At 52.2% G+C, this 21,729-nt stretch overlaps 6 protein-coding genes across 6 annotated transcripts; 5 read left to right on the top strand and 1 right to left on the bottom strand.

Moving 5' to 3' along the window:
* Positions 1 to 2,237: 2,237 nt before the first annotated feature.
* Positions 2,238 to 2,669, top strand: BO80DRAFT_204952 (uncharacterized protein). Its single transcript, XM_025714245.1, has one exon. It carries the CDS (start codon positions 2,285 to 2,287, stop codon positions 2,597 to 2,599), a length of 315 nt encoding a protein of 104 aa, XP_025578955.1. The 5' UTR covers positions 2,238 to 2,284; the 3' UTR covers positions 2,600 to 2,669.
* BO80DRAFT_421890 (ubiquitin-conjugating enzyme E2) lies at positions 2,310 to 4,747 on the top strand. Its single transcript, XM_025718709.1, has 9 exons — positions 2,310 to 2,634; positions 2,707 to 2,740; positions 2,849 to 2,943; positions 3,019 to 3,040; positions 3,105 to 3,201; positions 3,257 to 3,268; positions 3,321 to 3,489; positions 3,538 to 4,397; positions 4,456 to 4,747. Exons 1-9 carry the CDS (start codon positions 2,602 to 2,604, stop codon positions 4,463 to 4,465), a joined length of 1,332 nt encoding a protein of 443 aa, XP_025578954.1. The 5' UTR covers positions 2,310 to 2,601; the 3' UTR covers positions 4,466 to 4,747.
* A 289-nt stretch (positions 4,748 to 5,036) lies between these two features.
* BO80DRAFT_431783 (C-3 sterol dehydrogenase/C-4 decarboxylase) lies at positions 5,037 to 6,329 on the top strand (the record flags this gene model as incomplete). Its single annotated transcript, XM_025720765.1, has 2 exons — positions 5,037 to 5,612; positions 5,667 to 6,329. 2 exons carry the CDS (start codon positions 5,037 to 5,039, stop codon positions 6,327 to 6,329), a joined length of 1,239 nt encoding a protein of 412 aa, XP_025578953.1.
* Positions 6,330 to 6,640: 311 nt separating this feature from the next.
* BO80DRAFT_452173 (uncharacterized protein) lies at positions 6,641 to 7,157 on the bottom strand (the record flags this gene model as incomplete). Its single annotated transcript, XM_025721940.1, has 2 exons — positions 6,641 to 6,826; positions 6,891 to 7,157. 2 exons carry the CDS (start codon positions 7,155 to 7,157, stop codon positions 6,641 to 6,643), a joined length of 453 nt encoding a protein of 150 aa, XP_025578952.1.
* A 591-nt stretch (positions 7,158 to 7,748) lies between these two features.
* Positions 7,749 to 9,822, top strand: BO80DRAFT_347350 (GMC family oxidoreductase; the record flags this gene model as incomplete). The annotated part of the gene is made up of 5 exons (XM_025715416.1): positions 7,749 to 8,134; positions 8,203 to 8,232; positions 8,289 to 9,171; positions 9,226 to 9,727; positions 9,776 to 9,822. 5 exons carry the CDS (start codon positions 7,749 to 7,751, stop codon positions 9,820 to 9,822), a joined length of 1,848 nt encoding a protein of 615 aa, XP_025578951.1.
* A 4,814-nt stretch (positions 9,823 to 14,636) lies between these two features.
* Positions 14,637 to 21,426, top strand: BO80DRAFT_204841 (protein kinase RIM15). The gene is made up of 2 exons (XM_025714244.1): positions 14,637 to 15,558; positions 15,622 to 21,426. The coding sequence occupies exons 1-2, from the start codon at positions 14,986 to 14,988 to the stop codon at positions 21,202 to 21,204; spliced, it is 6,156 nt and encodes a 2,051-aa protein (XP_025578950.1). The 5' UTR covers positions 14,637 to 14,985; the 3' UTR covers positions 21,205 to 21,426.
* Positions 21,427 to 21,729: the final 303 nt, after the last annotated feature.

The following is a 21,729-nucleotide window of genomic DNA, read 5'->3' as shown; positions in this document are numbered from 1 at the left end:
TGGGTGAAATTATTATACTCTCTGGTCTCTGCTTCGGCAAATTTGTGCAAACAAACAGACAAACGATTGCATCGCACCCACCTTCTCGTTCACGGTAAGAAGAGGGGAGACAGGTACCCTGTACAACCTGATGTGCTGGCAGAAACAGACCCTGTAATTTTAAGGGATGTGGAGACCTCAGGACCATGCCGACTGCCATGGTGGGTAGTGATGGCAGGTGAAGGCATGGGATGCTGTGCATGCTCTCCCCTCCAGGATGAACAGCCTTGAATCCACCCCTAAGACATCCCTGGACGTTTTCCATACATACCTCCTGACCTCACCGGCTTTGCAACCACGCGCTGCTATTTTAGAACCTCATCTTCTCCACGCGGCATTTTCTTCTTGCCTTTGGTCGATTCCCCGCATCCTCTCCCTCCCCCTTATTGTTCACTGCCTAAACCCGCTCCCTAGTCTGACTAAAGCCTGAAGTGTAACTAACACTCAAGGCCGATGCCTGACCCTTGCTACTCTGACAAGCCCACTTGTTGTGATTCTATCTAAGCAACAAATACTCATCGCGTTGTTATACGCTTCTTCGAGATTCCATTGTGTGGTGACTCTCGAGGTGTTCTCTTCTAAACTGGAAGCAGCAGCTCCTCCTTTTCGTTGGTATTTTAGGCAGGGATGTACAATACCAGAATATCCATTGTCGACCAACGAACGCCCTGGCCGAGGAAATCATAGTACTGATCGCAGGAGAGCCGGCATATTCAATTTCCGCTGCGCTCATTCTCACACATGTTTGCGAATCCATGCAAATATGCGTCGAGATTCTTCGCCTGCTCCCTTCAGACTGTCTCTTGCTTTACGAATTGCACTGTGGCTTCTCTTCTTAACAATGATTGGTAGGGTGGCTGAACGCCCTTCCTCAGTTTGGAGAGGTATCCATCCATCAATCTAACCGTCCCTGCTCGACCCTATCTTTGAGGTGTATTCTGCCTCACTTATCAGCTTCATGAAATCAAGGTCCAGTTGTTTCTTCAACACAACGCCTATGTGATCGAGACCATCGTATAATATCAAGACGTGTAACAATTGACGGTGACACAAAGACAAGGTAGTGTTAATCTCATTTAATAAATACTCATTCTACTCCGTACCGAGAAGCGCATCAGCCAGGCTGCAGCTTGATATCATGGGTCCCGTTTGGTGAAAGGATCCGCATTCTTGAAGCATTCCCGATCCTGGTAGTGTCACCTTTCCGGATTTACATGGAAGTTCCTGGGAAATTGGTTGGCAGCCGGGATGCTGTCCGTTCCTTGTTCGGCCTGGGTTAATTGATACTTCTACTGGACGAGTACTCGGTGGGGTAACATCGAAATCTTCAGCGGCCAGTCGATCCATGAACAGGTGCCGTGTAAGGGGTGTTGAAAGATCTGCACGACACGCGATATAGGAGGCATGGAACACATGCCAAGTTTTCTAGTCAAGACGAGCGTCTGGCTGCCTCTGTTCAAGCAACTCGTAGCAAGACTTGCGATCAGTCGAGGAGCGAGGGTTGAGATGGCAAAGAACAAATGGGTTGGTTGTGTTTGGGAACCGATCCAAGTCATTCTACACACTTTTCCCGAACGGGCATTAGGCCCAGGGTCCTGTCAGTGATTTAAGTGGTCGGTCACAACTCCATTTGTCCCGAGGCAGCCAGTCCCATCCGTGTCTCCACCTCCGCGGGCGGTGAGACAGGGGTTGTTTCCATGGGTTGAAAATCGATCTCGTCCCCTGGCAGGTGCTTTTAGTAAGAGTCACTACGGAGTACTCGGAGAGTTATTATACTAATAGTAGTACTCAGTAGTGCTAGTATGTAGGTTCAGAAGAAGTTAGTGTGCATTGCAACCTAATGATGGCCGGATTAGACCTCTTCAATCTTCATAGTAGATGGTCAGTTTGCTCCTTTTCCCACCACCTCCATACGGGCTATTCGTGCCAAGATTTGTGACATCTGTTAGTCTAGTACCTAGCTTGGTTTTCAGGTCCTCTATTCCCCTTTCCCCTTTCCAGATGTCGTAGCAGACACTGCTACGAGCTATTGCCCGTCGAAGCGCTGTAGAGGAGCAGAGATAGTCGCAGCTAGGATGGGGGTCGAGGCCTATTATCTTTGATGGGTTTGTCAAAACCATGACATCGAGATTGACCCCCAAAGATGTGTATAAAATACGACTGCTAGTACCTAGTTTCTGCATGTAGAGCTGTCGCCTGGGGTATCGTTACTTACGTACACTTGGGTTAAGTGTCTAGGCGGCACATGCAGGCTTTTGCCTCCTCGCCCAGCCAAAGGTGCAGGACACTGTTAAGTTTATGCCCCTTGGCCAGTTGTGAGCGTCTTCATTGCCTACTTGCATGTTGGTGGCTATTGGAAATCGTTCACTCTGTTTTCAAGCTGATTTTACACTCGAGTTCTTACTTCCCCGCCATCGCCTACGGTACGGCCTCAATGGTCATACCTACCATCCTTCAACGCGTCTCTTCCTCTACCGCCTTGATTACACCTCTTATTACAACCATCAACTTTGAGGTCTTCATCAACTTGCCTCTTTCAGTTGTACTAACCCGGCCATAAAGATGTCCGATCAGGCGATCCTTCGTATTACCAGGGTACTGCCCCTCACTGCATCCCTCCAAGCTTCGCTGGACTGACGACCGGTCTCTCCTTGGGCGGGGTACTAGGAAATCAAGCAAATCCAGCAAGGCGCAGACCTATGTGGGTACTCCACACCTTGACAGTCGGAGATCGCTTCCGTCGAATCCCCGTTGATGACAGTGTTGGCTTACGCTGATTTGCGATCTTCGTGTTTTTCTTTGCATTTAGCACTCGCTGTGTCTTATGAAGACTCTGACATCAGAAACGTTCGCGCCCTTATTCTTGGACCCCCAGACACTCCCTATCAGTTTGGGTTTTTCGAGGTTAGTTTCTACCCCTTGACTGAGCGGCAATGCCTCCTGCATGGCCATGTGTTGATGATTAGCACGATACCTTAGTTCCTCATCAAATTCGGCAAAGGTACATTATTGAGCCATCGTGGAAATACCCAGAAACCTACCCATATAAATGCTAAGCTTCGCAGAGTACCCGACAGAAGCTCCAGCTGTTCGCGCTCTGACGAATAATGGCGGCCAAAGTCGATTCAACCCGAACATCTATGCGTCTGGGCGAATCTGCCTGTGAGTTAAATATTGACTATTGTGATCACCTTTACTGACACCCGAGAAACTCTAGATCAATTCTTGGGTAGCCTGATATACATTTCTGCTGAGTGGGCATGGCTGACTCGTTCTTATAGAACCTGGCGCGGCGAGTCTGGAGAGCAATGGTCCTCTGCGCAGTGCTTAGAGTCCCTTTTAATTTCTATCCAGAGTTTGATGTCGTCAAACCCGTACGAAAATGAACCTGGCTACGAAAACTCCAATTCGTCGACTGATAAAGAGAACATGGAGGCTTATGTTGCTAAGGTATTTAAGACCCTGTAGTTGCGGGGCTGTTGCTGATCAATCATCGAGATTCGCCATGAGACTCTCCGCCTTGCAGTTATCGAGCCCTTGGAGGCCTCGTTGGATATCATGCCAGGGGGGAACAACGATTTACTAGCGGGCAGGTTCTCTGAAAGCGATGATCAAGTTCTGTGTGACGATGACAGGTCTTCCTCTGAACCATTCGCAGACCTGCGTAAAAGGCGTTTCCTGTGGTATTACGAGCCATACATGCAATCTATTGCTACTGCAGAAGCAGAACACTCCTGTAAGGCCAAGTTCCAGAGGATGCCTTTCGAGGGAAACGGGAATAGCATGGACGGCCACTTCAACTATCCCGAGCTGAGACGGCGAATGGGGGTGATAAAGGACACAATCCTCAACGAAACGTACAATTGGGCTGCAGAGGGGCTCATAGCCAAAGAGCAAGAGTGGGGAATTGCAGCGAGTCTTCAGCGTCAGTACGAGCAAATTGTTGAAACCCTTAGGCATCAGAACAACATCACGGTTGATCTACACCTTGTCAGAGAAAACCCATTCGTGTGGAAGCTCACGTATTTTGGGCGGCCCATGACACATTTGGACGGTGGTATGTTCAAGGTCCTGATCCATGTCAGCCCTCGATTTCCAGAAGAACAACCCCGGGTTTTCTTGGAGACGCCCTTTTACCATATCCGGGTGTCCAAGGAACGAGTCCTATGCTATGTCCCAAAGCGGACCGACGAGATGCGGCATCACATCGAAGGAATCATTGCATCATTGGAGGAAGATCATCCCCCCTTCGACCCCCGGACGACTGTGAATCCCGAGGCAACCAGGCTGTTCTGGGGTACACCGGAAGATCGAAAAAAGTACAACCGGGAGTTGCGGCGATCGGTAGCGAGGACTATGTAAGTCTCCATCCACATCAATGGCCAAATAAGCAACCGTATTAATGCAAGTGGTCAGGGAAGCATAGGGGGTTAGGCTATCCAGAGACACGTGCAGCGGACCTCTAGATATCGGACTGGTAGATGGCAAACCTAGAATGTTCGACCTTGTTATGCACAACCTTGCTATTCTTTATCGTGTGCCATCGTTTTTCATTTCTCCGTGCTTGAGATCCCTGGTTGTCTAATCCATACGACAATTGGTGGGTTGTATTGCTCGGCAGCTAGGTGTCCAGGAGTTATGGCCAGCATTGTCCCAGCAAGACCTGAGGGGAAAATTATTGGAATATCTGGCTACAGTTGCAATAGAGGTAGTTTGCCTATGTCATGTTCCACAAGAGACATTCCTTATAGGACGTAAGACCTAATCAGCATGTAACTATAATCTAGTGTCTCGCCTTTTCATTGTCGGGTGATGGAAACTTCACGTGTGGCCTCTTGCGGGGGTCCGAGCTTTAACCCGGAGATTCTGGAGGCGGAAACCATCGTCGCCCCCCCGAATCCGCCAGCCGACTCGCATTTCCTTGCGCTTATCTGACTTCATTTTACCCCATCACCTACCCCAGACAGTTGTCCATTAGTAAAACCACTGCTGTCACCATGTCGACCAAACGTCCTACGATGGAACTGGGCACTGTCCTGGTGGTTGGTGGCTGTGGGTTCCTGGGTTGGCACATTGTTGATCAGTTGCTCAATTTCCCCTCGGAGACTGATCCCAGTGCCGCTCTTCCCAAGCCACAGGGAGATGCCAGATTCAATTACCCCAAATTGGGCGATCGATACCCTCGGTGCATAGCGAAAGTCGCGGTGGTCGACCTGCGCACAACCCACAACCGACTGCCTGGTGCTGAGTATTACGACGGCGATATCACATCCGCAGAGTCCATGTTGGCCGTTTTCCGCGAGGTCAAGCCCGACATCGTCATCCACACCGCCACCCCCAATGTTCTGGAAGGAAACAAGCCATTGCTGCGCAAGGTCAATGTTGATGGAACTAGGACTTTGGTCGAGGTTGCGGGCGGCGCTCGTGGGGACTGGGGTGGAAAGTGCAAGGCTTTTGTGTACACGAGCTCGAGCTCCGTCGTGCACGATACGCAGAGCGACCTTATCAACGTGAATGAGGAATGGCCTCTCATCCGGGGTGCCTTGCAGCAGGAGTATTATTCGGAAACCAAGGTGGGCTATGCCTCCTGTCATGGTATGGTGGGTGCTAACCAGTAATCATTTTAGGCCGATGCCGAAGAACTCGTCTTGAAGTACAACTGTGCCTCCCCTTCCTCGATGGTGACCTGTGCTATTCGTCCGGCCGGTATCTATGGTGAGAAGGATACGACATTTACTTTCAAGGTTCTGGAACACTCCGCCAAGGCCTCTCCGACCGTCCTCCGGATGCAGCTCGGTGAGAACAACAACTTGTTCGATTTCACATACGTTGGGAACATCGCCTATGCTCATACTCTGGCCGCATACCGCTTGCTTTTTACCCACTCCCGGTATGAATCTGGACAGGGCGCGCCGCTCGACCACGAGCGGGTTGACGGTGAAGCGTTCAACGTCACGAACGATTCCCCGGTCTATTTCTGGGACATGACGCGTGCTGCCTGGGCGCTGACTGGCAAGGTCGTGGAGCCGGAGCAAGTGTGGGAGCTTCCCGAATCTATCCTGGGGCCCATTGGCGGCGTCGCAGAGACGGTGTTGGGACTTCTCGGCAAGACCCCTCGTTTGACTAGGAGAACGGTTCGCTACTCCTGCATGACTCGCTACTACTCATGCGACAAGGCCAAGTTCCGGCTTGGATACAGGCCTCTTGTACCCGTGGACGAGGGTCTGGCTCGTGCAGTCGGATATGTCGTGGAACAGGAGCGGCTGGCGGGTGAAAAGAAGGCCTTGTGATTTCTGGATGGATTCTGATACGGGTGTACATTTTAATGTAATATAAGTAATTTCTCGTGTGTTCGGTGTTCTATTGCGCCCCATTTCTATTCATACTCATTGATCCACGAATACAGTTTGTCACACCTTGCTGACACCCGATAATTTTGAAACCGATCGCGCCTGGGCTGAGCACGGGACCAATATTGCCTCTTTTCACCTGTGCTGTGGAAGATATCGTGATGTCCCATTATCCTCCGATTTGTCCTAGCTGAGGCGGGATTTGGTATCTTCGTTCACATCGGTCCGCCTAGCTCAATCCCTGATGAGATTCACAACACCTTTCTCAACAGGGTCTTGAGCAATTTGTCCTGCTTAGCTTGAGCTCTGCCGAAAAAATTGCCCGAGTTCCGGGTATACGCAATCAGCGCCCTGAGTGTATGGAACTCTCTTGGTTTCTGCCCGAGCTGTCGACACTCGATGATATCTACAATGTTGACATAGACTCTCGACAAGGCCTACGATCGTCAGTACTCATCCAAAGCAACCCGATAGGCTGACACTCGTGTCCTCGGACCATACCTTTTTACACTGCCGAATGGAAGGGAAAGGTCCTGGCAAATCCAGCTCTTCGCACAGTCGGCGCCAATCGTCCAACTCTGCCAGATGGCTTCCTATGACTCTGTCATACTCCATATTCATGCAGAGGTTCCACACCCTGCACCAGGTCCTCGAGCCTTTCTTCCAGCGTCGGTGGGATGCAAGTCGGTTGAACTCGACGCTGATTGGGAGATCGGGGTTTTGCTTGAAATCCGGGAAGTTGCTGAAGCACGGCCGAGGGGCCGACATGGATGTCCCTTGGGTCATGATGGATTGTAATGAGGAATCAGACAATCGGATGATACGACAAGGTCAATTGGTAGCCAGTGCAGGAGCCTCAGAAACATTGATGATGTGTGAACGATGCTGTTAAGGAAGAGAGATGTTGCCTTTGCAGGTAGTCGCCGCCGCTTGACATTGTACATTCACTCCAGCTTCCTATGCCTATGGAAAGTCACGGTTGGTCTGTACTTTTACAGGCACAGATGCCGTGATCTTGTTTTCAACGAGCATGATGCCGGAACGGTTTACAATGCGCGCGCTGAACGAGAAGGTTCATTGTTCGTCTCTGGCACTGCATGAGCACAAAATGGAACTGGCCATCGTATCTTCTTTCCTCGTTTGGCGGGGAAATGACTTTCCTGCTGTAAGACAAGTCTAGGTGTCCCACGCCAGTTCTCATCTCCCTCAATATTTTCCTAAGAATCACCTTCCACGTATTCTTACTCATGGATCTTGGTGTGCAGCTGTGCCAGTTCTAACAATTAGGACACGCCTCAGGTGACTGAAGGGCTCCTTCCCACACCAAATATATTTTGCCGTTATATTTGCCTTGGCCGGATGTTTTCCCTGGGGTTTTGGATCTTCGCCTTGCTTTTCTTGGCCACAAGGACGTCTGGATCCTCGCCCGATGATCTGGATGGCGCTCGACAGGGTATCTTAGGGGCGAACGCCTCATTCGACTTTGTTGTGGTTGGTGCCGGGGCATCGGGCTTGACTCTGGCCGCTCGCCTGGCCGAACAGAGGTTCAGTGTTGCTCTGGTTGAAGCGGGGGACTTTTACGAGCTCCGATACCCTCTGGCACAGATTCCTGGGGCTGCAATTGTGGGAATAGGAGCCAGCGTCAACAGCACGACCCCCATTGACTGGGGGTTTATTGCTTATGGCGTTCCGGGAGCGAACTACCGCAACGTTCACTACCCCAGAGGCAGATGCCTAGGAGGATCGTATGAGCACCTTACCTTCTGTTCGCTCTTTTAGATTTTCCAGGACTAACAGTTGCGACTCACTTCAGGACTGCCACCAACATGATGATATACCAAAGGTTCGAATCTATATGACTGGCTCTCGGAGGGCAGAGCTAACGCCGTTCGAATCTAGGCCAAATAAAGAGGCGATGCAAAAGTGGGCCGAACTCGTTGATGACGATAGCTACACCTTCAGACGAGTCCTGCCATTCTTTCAACGAACGGCTAACTTCACCCCGCCCAACAACAAGCTTCGTACAAGCAATGCCTCGGCGGCATTCGATACAGGGGCGTTCGATACACGTGGCGAGCCTCTGCATGTGTCCTACCCCGACAATCCCGTGACATTTTCAAGCTGGGTACAACGTGGGATGGAGTCTATAGGCATTGACGCGGTCCAGGACTTCAATAGCGGGACGCTACTGGGTGCTCAGTATTGCACTTTGACCATAAACCCACACAAGAAGCTCCGAAGTAGCTCCGAAGCCGCTTTCAAGAGTACATCGATACCACGTCTAGCAACGCTTGCACTGTACAAGAGCACGATGGCAAAAAGGATTCTATTCAGTTCAGAACGGCGAGCAATTGGGATAGTAGTCAGGACGCGGGAATCGGAATATACATTGCGGGCCACACGGGAGGTGATAGTTTCCGCAGGTGCCTTCCAGAGCCCCCAGCTATTGATGGTGTCTGGAATCGGTCCGGTCAGTGTTCTGAAAGAGCACGGCATCGATGTTATCGTGGATCTTCCGGGGGTAGGGCAGAACATGTGGGATCATGTGTTTTTCGGGCCCTCGTACCGAGTAGGGCTCGAAACCAGTACCAGGATCGCCACCGACCTTCTATACCTGTTCCAAATGATTGTCCAGTACATCGGCTATCATCATGGGCCATTGACAAACCAAGGAACGGACTTTTTGGCGTTTGAAAAGTTTCCCAGCAGGGTGCGGTCCCAGTTTTCCGAAGGAACTGTCGATGATCTCTCATGGTTCCCTGCTGGCTGGCCCGAAGTCGAGGTACGCTCTTCCCAATTCAATTGCCTGGCGTAACTAATCTATTATCCACGCTAGTATCTCCCAGTACCTCTTCACGTCGGAGATTTCTCTGACCCTGTCAAACAACAACCGCACGATGGTGCCCAGTATGCGTCAATAATCGGGGCATTAGTCGCACCCACCTCTCGCGGGAATGTCACCATAATCTCCGACGATACAGATGATCTGCCGATAATCAACCCTAATTGGCTTGCAACAAAGACAGATCAAGAGGTGGCTATCGCGCTGTATCGACGACTCCGCGAAGCTTTTCGGAGCGAGGGCATGGCCCCGATCATCATCGGAGCAGAATACTTCCCCGGAGACCAGGTGCAGAGTGATGAGGAGATCCTGGATGTGATTCGGAGCACGCTTATGACAGTCTACCATGCCTCCTGTACGTGCAAGATGGGCGTCCGCAATGATACCATGGCCGTCGTCGACAGTCAGGCCAGAGTGTTTGGAGTGGAGGGATTGCGAGTGGTCGATGCCAGTGCATTTCCGATCCTGCCTCCTGGACATCCCCAATCGGTAGCCTGTAAGTTGTGTATTATCTGCCGTCCTCGTATTATACTAACGGTCTTAGATATGCTTGCAGAGAAGATCGCATCCGATATCATTATGTGGGATTGAGCGCCGTGATTGGTTGAGCTTGGCATGGTTCATCATTAACATTATTCCTAGGGAGTTGAGCTCCCTGTTCTTCTGGGATTTCCTATGTACGATGTGGTGTGGCTCTGGCTTGCTGTTGGAAGGTGTGCGATTCAGCGGGATAAACCTTCTTTCACGCTAATATTTTTACAATTCACCTGATAAGACCAATTCCTGCATCTCCTAAACTCAATATGGCGTTTTCATGACAGTCCACTATCGACCGCTATCATTGGACCAGCCCTGCGCATCGCAACCCGCGATGATGAAACAATGCTCCAAGACCGGCTGCCCTCAACCGATCCCCGCACCGTCGGCACATGCCCTACTGGTAGATAGACAATGGTACGATGCATTAGGGAACACACCCTCCCTCCGTCTCGAGGTAAGCGACCGAGCGGATAAGCAATCAAAACAAACCTAAATCGATTGCTCCCCTCCCATCTCGGCACTTACTGATATCATACCCCATCGACCCCCCTGCAAGGATGAATTCCTCGTGCAACAACCAAGCCAGATCATACTAACTTACCCCTTATCCATCATGTATGTCTGTACGTACGTATGTACGTATGATGGAAGTATGAGGTAGGGGGCTGGCAGCTGAATCAAACATACATGATAGTACATACATATGTCGGTTGTTATGCAATGATGTATATCATATGTAGTATGTAGTATGTAGTATGTAGTATGTAGTATGTTTGCTTTTATGTACGGAGTATCTAGTGGGAATGAGCATGGAATGTATCATGTATGTAGTTACCCGAGACAAGGTACGGAGTACCTGGTTGATACTTACATCCCTGTATGGGGTGCTTGGGGGTGTGTAACTGGGTAGGTTTCTAGGGTACGGAGGAAAGTGGTTGTGGTGGTGGTGGTGGCTGCTGCCATGGTAACTGGTTAGTATGTACTCCGTACTCCGTATGGACTGGAATATGTCTGTATGGCTACGGCGACGGCTACGGCGACGGAGTAATGTACTGCTTGTGTTATGTTTAGGCTTGTTTTCATAATTTCTTGTTATATATGCAGGGTGGGCAGATAATTTGTGTACCTATAATTCAACATGTATTAATTAATTAAGTACTCCGTGTATCGAATTGGATACCTATACGGAATACCTAAATCCATTATCTCTAATCCCCCATAGACAGATAAAATCGCTAGGGTGGTATCTAAGTACTATAGTCCCGTCTAGCCATCCGACCTATAAACGATAAACCAACCTAGACCAGTCTACCGACCTACCTGGCAACCAAGACCAAGCAACTTACCACCCAAACCTCAACCCTCCTAGAACCAGATCCCAACCGGCCGAAAACCTGCTCGACCACTCTCCCCGAAACCACCTAATATAAGATTTAGATTTTCCTTCTCCCCGTTGCAAGATGAATGATGAAGTGGTCGATGGTGATCCAGGTGTGTTGGTTCCGTGGGTAGAGATGGGTGCCTTATCTTTCTCAGTTTTTATTTTTGGTTATAGTCTTTTGTAGTTTTGATTTAATGTTTTTTAATCAGGAGGAATGTGTCATGTCCTGCTATTTTGGGTAAATACTATTAGGTAGTGAGGGATGGGGTGGTACCTGTTGGGAGAATTGTTTGGGTTTGGGGCGGAGGTGGCTGAAGGTAATTAATGTTATACTTTGCATATTTACTTCGTGGACTGGGGGATACTTTGTGTATTGTGTATTTGGTTGTTGGTGGTATGTATCTGTGTATGGATGGATGGAGGGTAGAAGGGTGGACGTGGATGCGAATGTGTGGAGGTAAGGTTAGTGACTAGAGGTGGTAAGTTTGTGTCCCCTGTCAGATGATCTTGTGCTTTTTTGGGACTCGGCCAATGCGGATGTGCATATTGGCTTGGGTGCGGGGATGGCAGGAGATGGTTAGTACGGCAGTAGGTGGTACTTTTGTTACTCTAAATCACTCTTTGTTCTGATCATGCTGCTGATATTAGCATCGGAGTGCTTGCGATGGATCTGGTTTGTTGGTTCTGAGGGGATGATGTATGGACTATCGACTACTGTGCACTGTATCAGGATCTCCACAGGACGATCATTGTTCGCTTTCATTCCCTTGGCCTCTTCGGCAAGGATTGACGGTGGAATGCAGTCTCGGAAGTGGGAGGTGCAGTGCAGGAACTCCATACACTGTACATAGAACATGCCTACGCCACCTGCAGATGGTAATCCTCACATTGAGCTCTGAGGGGAAACGACCCATGGGATTCGGGTGTTTGGATAAGTCGATGGAATGATCGAGAAGGATACGAGGACACGGCTGTCATTGGAGTATCGTGATGTCCAGGGGCTGAAGTCCACGGGGCCTATCCTCGGAATTGAGGAATGGCGAAACAGGGCTCCACAAACAGCCCATCATTGTCATCATCATGAGATTCTCGTCCAACCATCAAGCAGAACCGAACAACGGGCCGCAGACTGATCGGTGCTGGTCTGATAGGTAGTATGTGGACTCGGGTGGCAGCAAGGCAAAGACAGGTGCACTGAAAAGGAAAAGAAGAGTTGTTTGCGGTCACTTTTCCTCCCATGCAGGCAATCAGCTTGGAAATCTCCCCACCTTCTTTACCCCGCAGAACCATCCACCTCAGCTATCATATACTGATTGGTGTCATCGGGGGGTACGTGGAAGGGGTCCTGGTGATGACGAACCAGGTTACCATTTTCGGGCCATATCAGAGTGACGTGGGCGACCATTTCGTCCCCGGACGGATGTGGTTGACCACTCAGTCGGTGGAGGAATGCCGATGAATGGATATTGTCCCCCGCGGAGAGTGGTAACCGGGGCTGTTCGATATTGGATTCCATCGTTGAGTCGATCGAGGGCTCGGAATCCAGGGCTGAGACTATGATCGGTCGCGGGCCAATGGCCGACCGCATCCCGAGCTGCGTGTAACTCTGCAGACGAGCTGCTCGCTTACCAGCGGCACCCCAGTCAGGATGCCAGGATGAGGGCTGCTTTCCGAAGTTGAGTCCCGGATTTCTAGCGCCCCTGTCCCGGCTTGAATGATGTATCGGATGGGGCAAAGGGAGAGTCAAGTGAGCAGCATATCCGCTGGGTCTGGGGGAGCTTGATCCATGGTTGAGCCGGGCCAGCAGAGACTCTGGATCTGCTAATCTCGATAGGCAGTTGGCCGGGCGGTGACGTCCTGGTGGTTCTTTCCCCGCTGGATTATTGGTGCACTGGCTCGCTGCAGGAAACACACGTACGCCGTCGGTCGCTCTCGCTCACTCGTTGGCATCCTTTCCGGGGGGGCAGAATCGCACCAGTCTACAGGGTCTTCTAGATTGCGACCGCGGAGGGCAGGGGGAAAAATGTGTAGGTTGCACGGGACTTCGAGAACAGAAAGCCATCGAAGTATCCGCCAAATGGAAATGGCCCGACCGTTGAGACCGGGTCTGGAGTGGCGCTTCGTGGCTGCGGATGCTGTCGTGTGTGGTTCGGAGTGACCTCCCTCCAAAGGGATCGAGACCTCCCCCCCAAAAAAAGCAACCGCGCAATCTGACCCACGGGAAGTACGAGGTCGGCATGCTGCGTTTTTTATGGCTGGAGAGGGGGTCGGTTCCTGGGCGACGATGACGGCGATGATGTTAATGGCGACCGATAATCGTCAGGCCACAACAAATGAGACGAGGGCGTCGTGAGGAACGAGCCGTGTTGACGGTCGGGGGGTTCGCCTCGGACCAGGATCAACTACTGCCCGTGGCTTAGAAGAGCCAGTCGACGAGAATAGAGCAGATGATGATGGCAGCGCCTAGATAACTGTAACAGCTAGGTACAGTTAGGGTGATGTAGCTAGTGGCTAGATGCCTATACCACGGGTGCGTCCGGGCATCCACCGCGGCTCCTCTGAGAGGTCTAGTGGACTGTTAGTCTGTTATCCGTAACCTAATGCATCTTTGCAGATGGAGCCACTCTCTCCTGGCCGGCGGTAAGAAACCCGTACGGCAGTGCGAGTAGCAGAGACACATTATAGTGGTGTCAGAGAGGAGAATGAAGATCCATGGAGTGGCCGATCAGGGAAAGCCTTTGATTATCGGGAGTGGATCGGAATTTACGTCGTTGATAGGGAGAAAAAAAGCAGTGTCATAGTACCGACTAGATACTGACTGACAACGGGGGATGGTACAGTCCTCGCAAATCATGCTCTGATGCTCGCTCTCCACCGGCTGGGACGGCTCCAACGGTCTTCCCTCGAGGTCAAACCCGGCCAGCCCCCCTCGAGCGGTGATGGTTTCAGGCGGGAAACCTAAATCCCATCCAGACTCCAGATTGTGTCCCTTCAACCGAAGGTTGAAGGTCCTCTCCACTTGTGATATCCGCTGCTGCTTTTCCCGCCTCGATTACCATACCATACACCGCCGCACTGGCCTGCCTGCAACCTTCGGGGGCTTGTCCTCGGGACCTTGGGTACCGGGCAGGTAACCTTTCCGTACTCACGTTCTCCCTTCATACAGTCTCACTCTCTCAACTTACTTCTTCCATACCTCCCACCGATCTGCCCGCCGTCTTTCTGTGCCTTTTCCTTATTGTTTTTTTTTTCTCTTAATTCTTGTTCGTCCCCCAATCTGATCCTCTTGGCCGACTGTCTCTGTTCATTCTATGTCGCTCTTCTCTCTTTCCCACACCTGTCTGGCTTCCCCCACCCGCTTTATTCTCTGCCTTTAGTCGACCTCGTTCGGGGGGTTGACTCGGTCAATCACCCTGGCTGCGCGTTGACGCTCCGTCGCGCCATTCCCCCGCATAGCCGCTTTTCCCTCTTCGTTTCGCTTCCCTCTGCTGTCCTTACGTGATCACGAGATTTTTCTCGTTTCTTTCTTTCGGGATCAGGCAAGGAAGTATTTCGGACTCTCAGGTGCCCCTCGTCTCTCTGTTGCGATAGGGTTGTTTTGCTCTCTCATCCCTCTACGTCCCCGCTATCCAGCCATGGCCAATTAATGCTGCGGATGAATTCATAACCTACAATCAAAGGGCACCCGCTCTGCCTGGCAGACGGTCCTGCTTGGAGCTGCTCACCGTTCACAATACCTTTCGCTTGATTTTACGTGCTGCGCCCATCCGCCTTTCGACCTCCCTCCCCTCGGGTCCGCTTTTCGGTATTCCGGTCGGCGTTGCCTGTTCAGCATGGCGGGCAATGGCACAGACGATGTCCAATATCTTGCTCCTCCGGCCGTGACTGCCTTGCGGCAGGAAGCCCGGAGTGTCGATCCGAGATTCTCTCCCTCTCGCTCCTCCAGCGTCGATAACATGCGAGAGGAGCGCGAAGACCTGAAGGAGGCGGCGGAGCAGACCTTGAACGTCATTGTGGATCTGGACCTCGATGGTCGTGTTAAATGGGTGAGTCCGTCATGGAAACAGGTCGTGGGGACATCTCCGGAGTCAATAGAGGGGCAGATGATATCGGAGATCGTGGTCGGTAACCAGAATGTCTTCCACGATGCGATAGAGAGTATGAAGGAAGATGACTCCCGCAGTCGCTTCATTCGCTTTGCCGTCCAGATGGGCCCCGAATCGGTCCTGAAGTACTCGCCCGAGCCACGACCTGCTGCGGAGATGGAGGAAGAGACTACTGGAATAGCGGAGACTGCGGAATCCCAGGAAGACTTGCCAGAGAAGGAGAACCGACATCATGATGTCCTACATCTGGAAGGACAAGGAATCATGGTCTTTGACCGTACCGCCGATGGGGTTGGGCATGTAAGTCACTGCAAGCATTTAGAATCAGAATACCCAATAATAATTGACGTTCTCAAAATGCAGACCATGTGGATGTTGCGACCGTTTACCGAACCCAGAGAAGTCACCATTGACCTCCCTCCCTTGCTGGTAGAATCTTTAGGCGTCGGAGCGGAAGTTTTAGCAAACTACTTGACAACTTTGGCGGAGGCCGCTGCCAGTGAACCCGATCCTTCGAAACATCCAGCCCCGAACCCGGTGCTGTGTCGCATCTGCGAACGGCAGATCACGCCCTGGTGGTTCGAAAAACATTCAGACCTCTGTCTTCAGGAACATCGAGCCGAGATGGACGTGCAAATAGCCCAGGAAAACCTCAATGAGCACCGCCATGCCATCGTCAAGGTGCTGGATGCCCTCGAGGCCAGGCAGAGCAGGCCATTGGTGCTCGGGGAGACCAACCCCCCCCCAGTTACCCAGCCGGAATACAAAGGACTGCCTATTGGACCGTCTCCAGCTGCCTCAGCGCCATCCTCGGGTTCGGTATCCAGCTCAAACTCGGCTCCTGGCACGCCACCTAGATCGAGAGACCATTCAGCTTCGGGCATCGGACATGCTCGCGCCCGGTCTTTCGCAGTGCGGCGTCCGTTGGCTCGTGTCGTTGAGTTGATCCTCGATCTCTGCGATACCGCCTTGGAAATTAACATGCCTATGATCAAGGAGACCCGTGCGGATAATGGGGATGACTTCCGGACCTTATCACCGCAGTCGGAATCTCGTATCTCTCAGGTCCTCCAGTGGCAGTCGCCCAGTTCTAATACACTGGAGCAGGAGCAAGGTCTCGCGGCCCTGTGTACAGATACCGAACAAGTGGCCAAGGCAAAAGTCGATGCCGTTATTCGTCATAGAAGAATCGTCGAGTATGCGGAGCGGATTCGGATTGAATACACAATTCTGGTGGAGGAGTGTATCACTGCAGCTCTGAGCAAGGCCGAGCGAATTGCGGCCGGCCAGCTAAGCGACTCTAGCGCTTCAGATGATGATTCTCCCCCAGAACCCGACCCCGCTGTGGTTGCACATAGTCCGATAATACACGGGAAGCGAGAATCGGCACCTCCGCCTCCAATGTCCGCTCTCACGATGTCGATGCGCAATTCGCCCGATCGGTTCCATTCAGGCCATTCTTCCGAAGGCAAAGCCTCAGTTGCCGTGTCCACCGGATCGAACAGCCCGATGGAGTGTCCTACACCCCGTTCACATAAGAGTATTGCTGGAGTGCTCGGCACTTCGCAGCCTTCTAGGCGCGGCATCTCCATGCTCGATTTTGACGCGGGGGATAACAGTGATAGCAGTGCTCCTTCGTCTGCTTTCCCCAATGCCGTGCGAACCGATTCACCCTCCTCCGATCGCAGTATGGACAGAAAACGCAGGAGTCTGGTGCTTCCTGGGCTGTCTAGCTCACCCCGACGGCAACATTCTCCGGCTCGCATATCGGGCCCCCATTCTCCGTTGCGAATGCCCCGGGCACGTCTCTCGAGCGGCGCCGATAGCTTACCGTCCCCCATAGTCTCTCCCTCGTCAAATGCAATTGAACTGGCACAACTCCACTACCCTCATCATCGCCGTCAGTCGTCCGCAACGTCTTCTGATCTCGTGAAACCGCCCGTCTCCCCCCATCTGTCCTCCGCCAGCCAGCCCCAGCCGAGACCCGCGCCGCCGTCAATCAAGGATTTTGAGATTATCAAACCAATCAGCAAAGGTGCCTTTGGGAGTGTTTACTTGGCAAAGAAAAAGGTGACCAGCGAGTACTTTGCGATCAAGGTGTTGAAGAAGGCGGATATGGTCGCAAAGAATCAGGTTACCAATGTCAAGGCGGAGCGTGCAATCATGATGTGGCAAGGGGAAAGCGATTTTGTTGCTAAGCTCTACTGGACATTCTCCAGCAAGGACTACCTCTACTTGGTAATGGAATATCTCAACGGCGGAGATTGCGCTTCGCTCGTCAAGGTTCTGGGGGGGTTGCCTGAGGACTGGGCTAAAAAGTACATCGCGGAAGTAGTCCTCGGGGTGGAACATCTCCATGGCAGAGGGATCGTCCACCGTGACCTCAAGCCAGACAACCTGCTTATAGACCAGACGGGTCATCTCAAGCTGACCGATTTCGGTTTGTCTCGAATGGGCCTGGTCGGGCGTCAAAAGCGCGTCTTGAAGAGTATGAACGAACCGGCCCCGGACCTTCTGAAGCAAGGATCCTTTCCTCGAGCAACGTCCATCGCATCCTCCAGATCGGCGTCTTTCGATTTCCAAGGCAGCGGGTCGCCGGGGTCCACTCCCCTGATTACTCCCGACGTTGCTGGCAGCATCCCCCAGCCGTCTTACTTCAACCTCAACCAGACCGGACTCAGTCGGCAGACTTCTCGTCGGGCATCGGGCTACCGTAGCGATAGCGGCGCTAGCGAGAGCCTGAACGCCATGTTCCGCACCCTTGGTCTCCACGAGGGTGGTGAAAGTTCGGGTACGATGCCTGTGCCCGTCCCTTCCTCGGGCGGCCATCATCATTTGCCTGAAGAAGAAAGTCAGAGCGAGGCGGGCGAGTCTCCTCACTTATACCCGCTTCAGCCAACCATGAGCAACTCGTTTTCGTACAACACCCCGCCCCAACAGTCAATGATGCCACCTCTGATGGCACTGTTCGATCCCGACGACCATAACCGGCGCTTTGTTGGCACTCCGGACTATCTAGCCCCGGAGACCATCAACGGAGTTGGCCAGGATGAGATGAGCGACTGGTGGTCTTTGGGCTGCATCATGTTTGAATTTCTCTTTGGCTACCCACCTTTCAATGCGGAGACTCCCGACGAGGTCTTTGACAATATACTTCACCGAAGGATCAACTGGCCCGACGAACCCGACGAGCTGGCTTCCCCTGAAGCCCTTGATCTCATGAACAAGCTCATGGCTATGAACCCGCGCGAACGGATCGGTGCCAATGTTGATGAGAGATATCCAAATGGGGGAGCAGAAATCCGCAGCCATCCTTGGTTTTCAGATGTCAACTGGGATACCCTGCTGGAAGACAAGGCCCAATTCGTGCCAAATATTGAGAACCCCGAGGATACCGAGTATTTTGACGCTCGTGGGGCCACACTTCAAGCCTTCACTGAAGAGCTTGAAGATGCAAGTCCCCCGCCACAACCATTAACCGTCGGGGCATACCCTCAAGATCGACCCCATGATGCTTTGTTCAAAGTTCGCTCGCAAGTGAATTCAATGAAGCGGCCGTTGATGCCCCTGCACATACCACCCCACGTCCGGGAGTCGCGCAGCAGAAGGCTGAGCGAACCGGCGATGGCCGATGATTTTGGTAGCTTCTCATTCAAAAACCTGCCCATGCTCGAGAAGGCCAACAAGGATGTCATCCAAAAACTGCGCCAAGAAGCCATGCAGGCGCAGCAACGCCATGTTCCTCCCCAGGGCCCTCAGCAAGCAGGGCACGTGCAACCACAGGAGCCAGCTCCGTCTCAGCCCGCCCCCTCACTGGAAGGAAGCCCATTGCCAATGTCCTTGCAACGGACTTTGTCGCAGACCAAAGGCAGCAACCGCCCCTCGTCCCCCTCCAGCATGAGTCAGGCGAATTCGTCTCCCAGTCGTCCATCGCAACCTTCGTCCCCTCTGCTCGTTCAATTCAGCACCGGTCAAAACCACGAGCGCAGAAAGACGTCGGGATCGTCTTCAAACAACTCCCAGTCTGCAGGAAACAGCCAACCCACTAGTGTCGACTCTGGTCGGATGGCGAGTCTTAAGTTTGGCTCAGCATCATCGTCTCCTATTAAACCTACTCGGGCTGCGGCTCACTCGCCTGACAAGACGCCTTCCGGACCGCGCCATGGCAGTGCTCCTGCGTCACGAGCAAGATCGCAGACTATCGGTTCTCAGGATGGGGATCTCTCGTCATCTCTAGCCAAGGAATCATACGTTGCAGGTCATTACAAGCGTCGCAGCCAATTGTTCGATATCTCACCTTCCTCGTCGGATAATGAGGACCCGCGTACTAAAGCCCTGCTCAAGGTGCAACGCCGCCGGCAAAGCTCAAGGCGTCTGTCTCAGATCAATTTCCCTGAAGGTCCCTTTTTCCGACCGCTGGACGTGCTAATCTGCGAGGACCATCCGGTGTCTCGGATAGTGATGGAACGTCTCTTTGAAAAGCTGCGGTGTCGAACTATTACGGCCGTCAACGGAACCGAGGCGATGCGTTACGCTTTGAGTGAAGTCCAGTTCGACATTATCATGACGGAGTTCAAGCTCCCTCAAGTAACTGGAGCCGATGTTGCACGTATGGTGCGAGAAACGCGCAGTGCCAACCGGCATACCCCGATCATTGCGGTCACCGGCTATCTCAAGGACCTGCCCGAAACCCATCATTTTGACGCTCTCATTGAAAAACCGCCCACCCTGACAAAGTTCACAGAGGCACTCTGTAAATTCTGCCAGTGGAAGCCTCCCCCCAAGGACTACAATCCTTCTCAGTCCATCACTGTTCCGCCTACGATACGCCAGAATCCTGTGCAAGCCGAGCATAGCCCAAGTTCAACAACATCATCCGGCTTTGCCCATGTACCCTCCAGCTCCTACCGAGGGTCTAGTCGAGAAGATTCCATCGTCAGCAGCTACTTTGGCGATATAGAATCGATCAAACCCGAGGAAGGCCCGGTTATTGTGAGCCAACACAACGACGAGCTGGAACAGGATAAAGGTGGCCTCGGTATAACCGAAGATGCGCCGCCAGCTTCAGAACCGACCGATGCCGGTTCCACCTCTGGCTCCGGCGCGGTGCCTTTCCCAAGTTTGCTCCACGCCACTTCTGCACCGGCCACCATGTATCAGCCTGGAGGCCTTACGCCTCGCAAACAGCGATCTAGTGAAGCTATCCGTGCCAAGAGAGAATCGTTAGAACGCAAACGCTATGAGTGTGCCGAGTCCGGCGATGATGAAGACGAAGAGCTCGGCAATTCCCCGACGCGAACAAGCAGCCCACGGCAGAGGTCTCGTCGTCCTGGCTCCAAGCTGGGCATAGAGATGATGAGAACCAATAGCAGGGGCAGTGTGGTCAGTGGAAGCGAAGAGCTGCTCAAGAGAGAGCGAGAGTCGTTGGAGCGACGCACCAGTGGGGGTTCCAACCGCGTCAGTGATGGTGGTGAGCAGCGCACCGACTCTCCCTCGCCGCCAAGTCCCAGCCTGGGCAGTGGGTTTGATGATCTTCAGATTCCCGAAGAGGCCATTGAGGGGTCGGTTGAAGGATACAGTCCCAAGCATTCCCCCGTCTTGGAGCTGGGCTTGAGCTCGGACTTCCCCGCAATCTTCTCAGAACAACCCAGTTCACCCAACTTGGCAGAGACTTCAGCTACACCGGCCCTGGAGGCTAGCACTCAAACACCCAAAATGGGACATATAACACCCCCGATTGTCTTTTCCAGAGAAGAGGATGTCGATCACTCCGGCGAAGATCCCGACACCCCATGTGTCAAGATGCCCGGTGACGATTTGGTTGCCGAATTTGGGGCTGAAGCCGATATTGACCACTACCTGGATGCCGATGCCACGCCTCGGCCGTTGCACACCCCGTCACCCCATCCGTACCCGGATGCTTTCCATTGTCCATCAGAGAGATAGAATTTGCTATCTTATCTTGAAAGATAGACTTGTCACTGTCTTGCAGACTACTGTGATTTGTGTTGGACATCCTTGACCCTCGTGGTTGTTTGAAGCGGTTACCCGCCATCCACGATATCTTCCTCCATGCTTATGACCTTGATTTCTGTCAGAACACCTTCTCCTCTTTGTTGTATCATTGATTTCATTTGCTCTGCGCTTCAAGGCTAGCGGGTGTTTGGGAGTGTTGTTTCTCAACCAGGCTGTCTGAGTTCCACTCATTTGTTTCCCTGCTCGGGTGTTCTCCTCTTCATCATTCCATTGCGTCTCTTGTCATCATCCCGGCGTCTATCATTTCTTTTGTGTTCAATCTCGATTCTCCTTGGTCGCAAAATTGTGTATGTACCTATACGTACCGGATTTCAAAAAAGAGTTTAGTTTTTCTCTTCATTACTTCAGCCAGATTATTCCATGTACAGTGTTGATCGCACGATGTGTCGGAGACCTCGACCAGAGCCATCAGTAGTTCCGTGATTCCAGCTTAGT

Source organism: Aspergillus ibericus (genome assembly GCF_003184845.1).
Source record: "Aspergillus ibericus CBS 121593 unplaced genomic scaffold BO80scaffold_5, whole genome shotgun sequence".
Classification (NCBI taxonomy): Eukaryota; Fungi; Ascomycota; class Eurotiomycetes; order Eurotiales; family Aspergillaceae; genus Aspergillus; species Aspergillus ibericus.
Note: the sequence above shows the minus strand (reverse complement) of the source record. Positions and strands in the feature narration are given on the sequence as shown.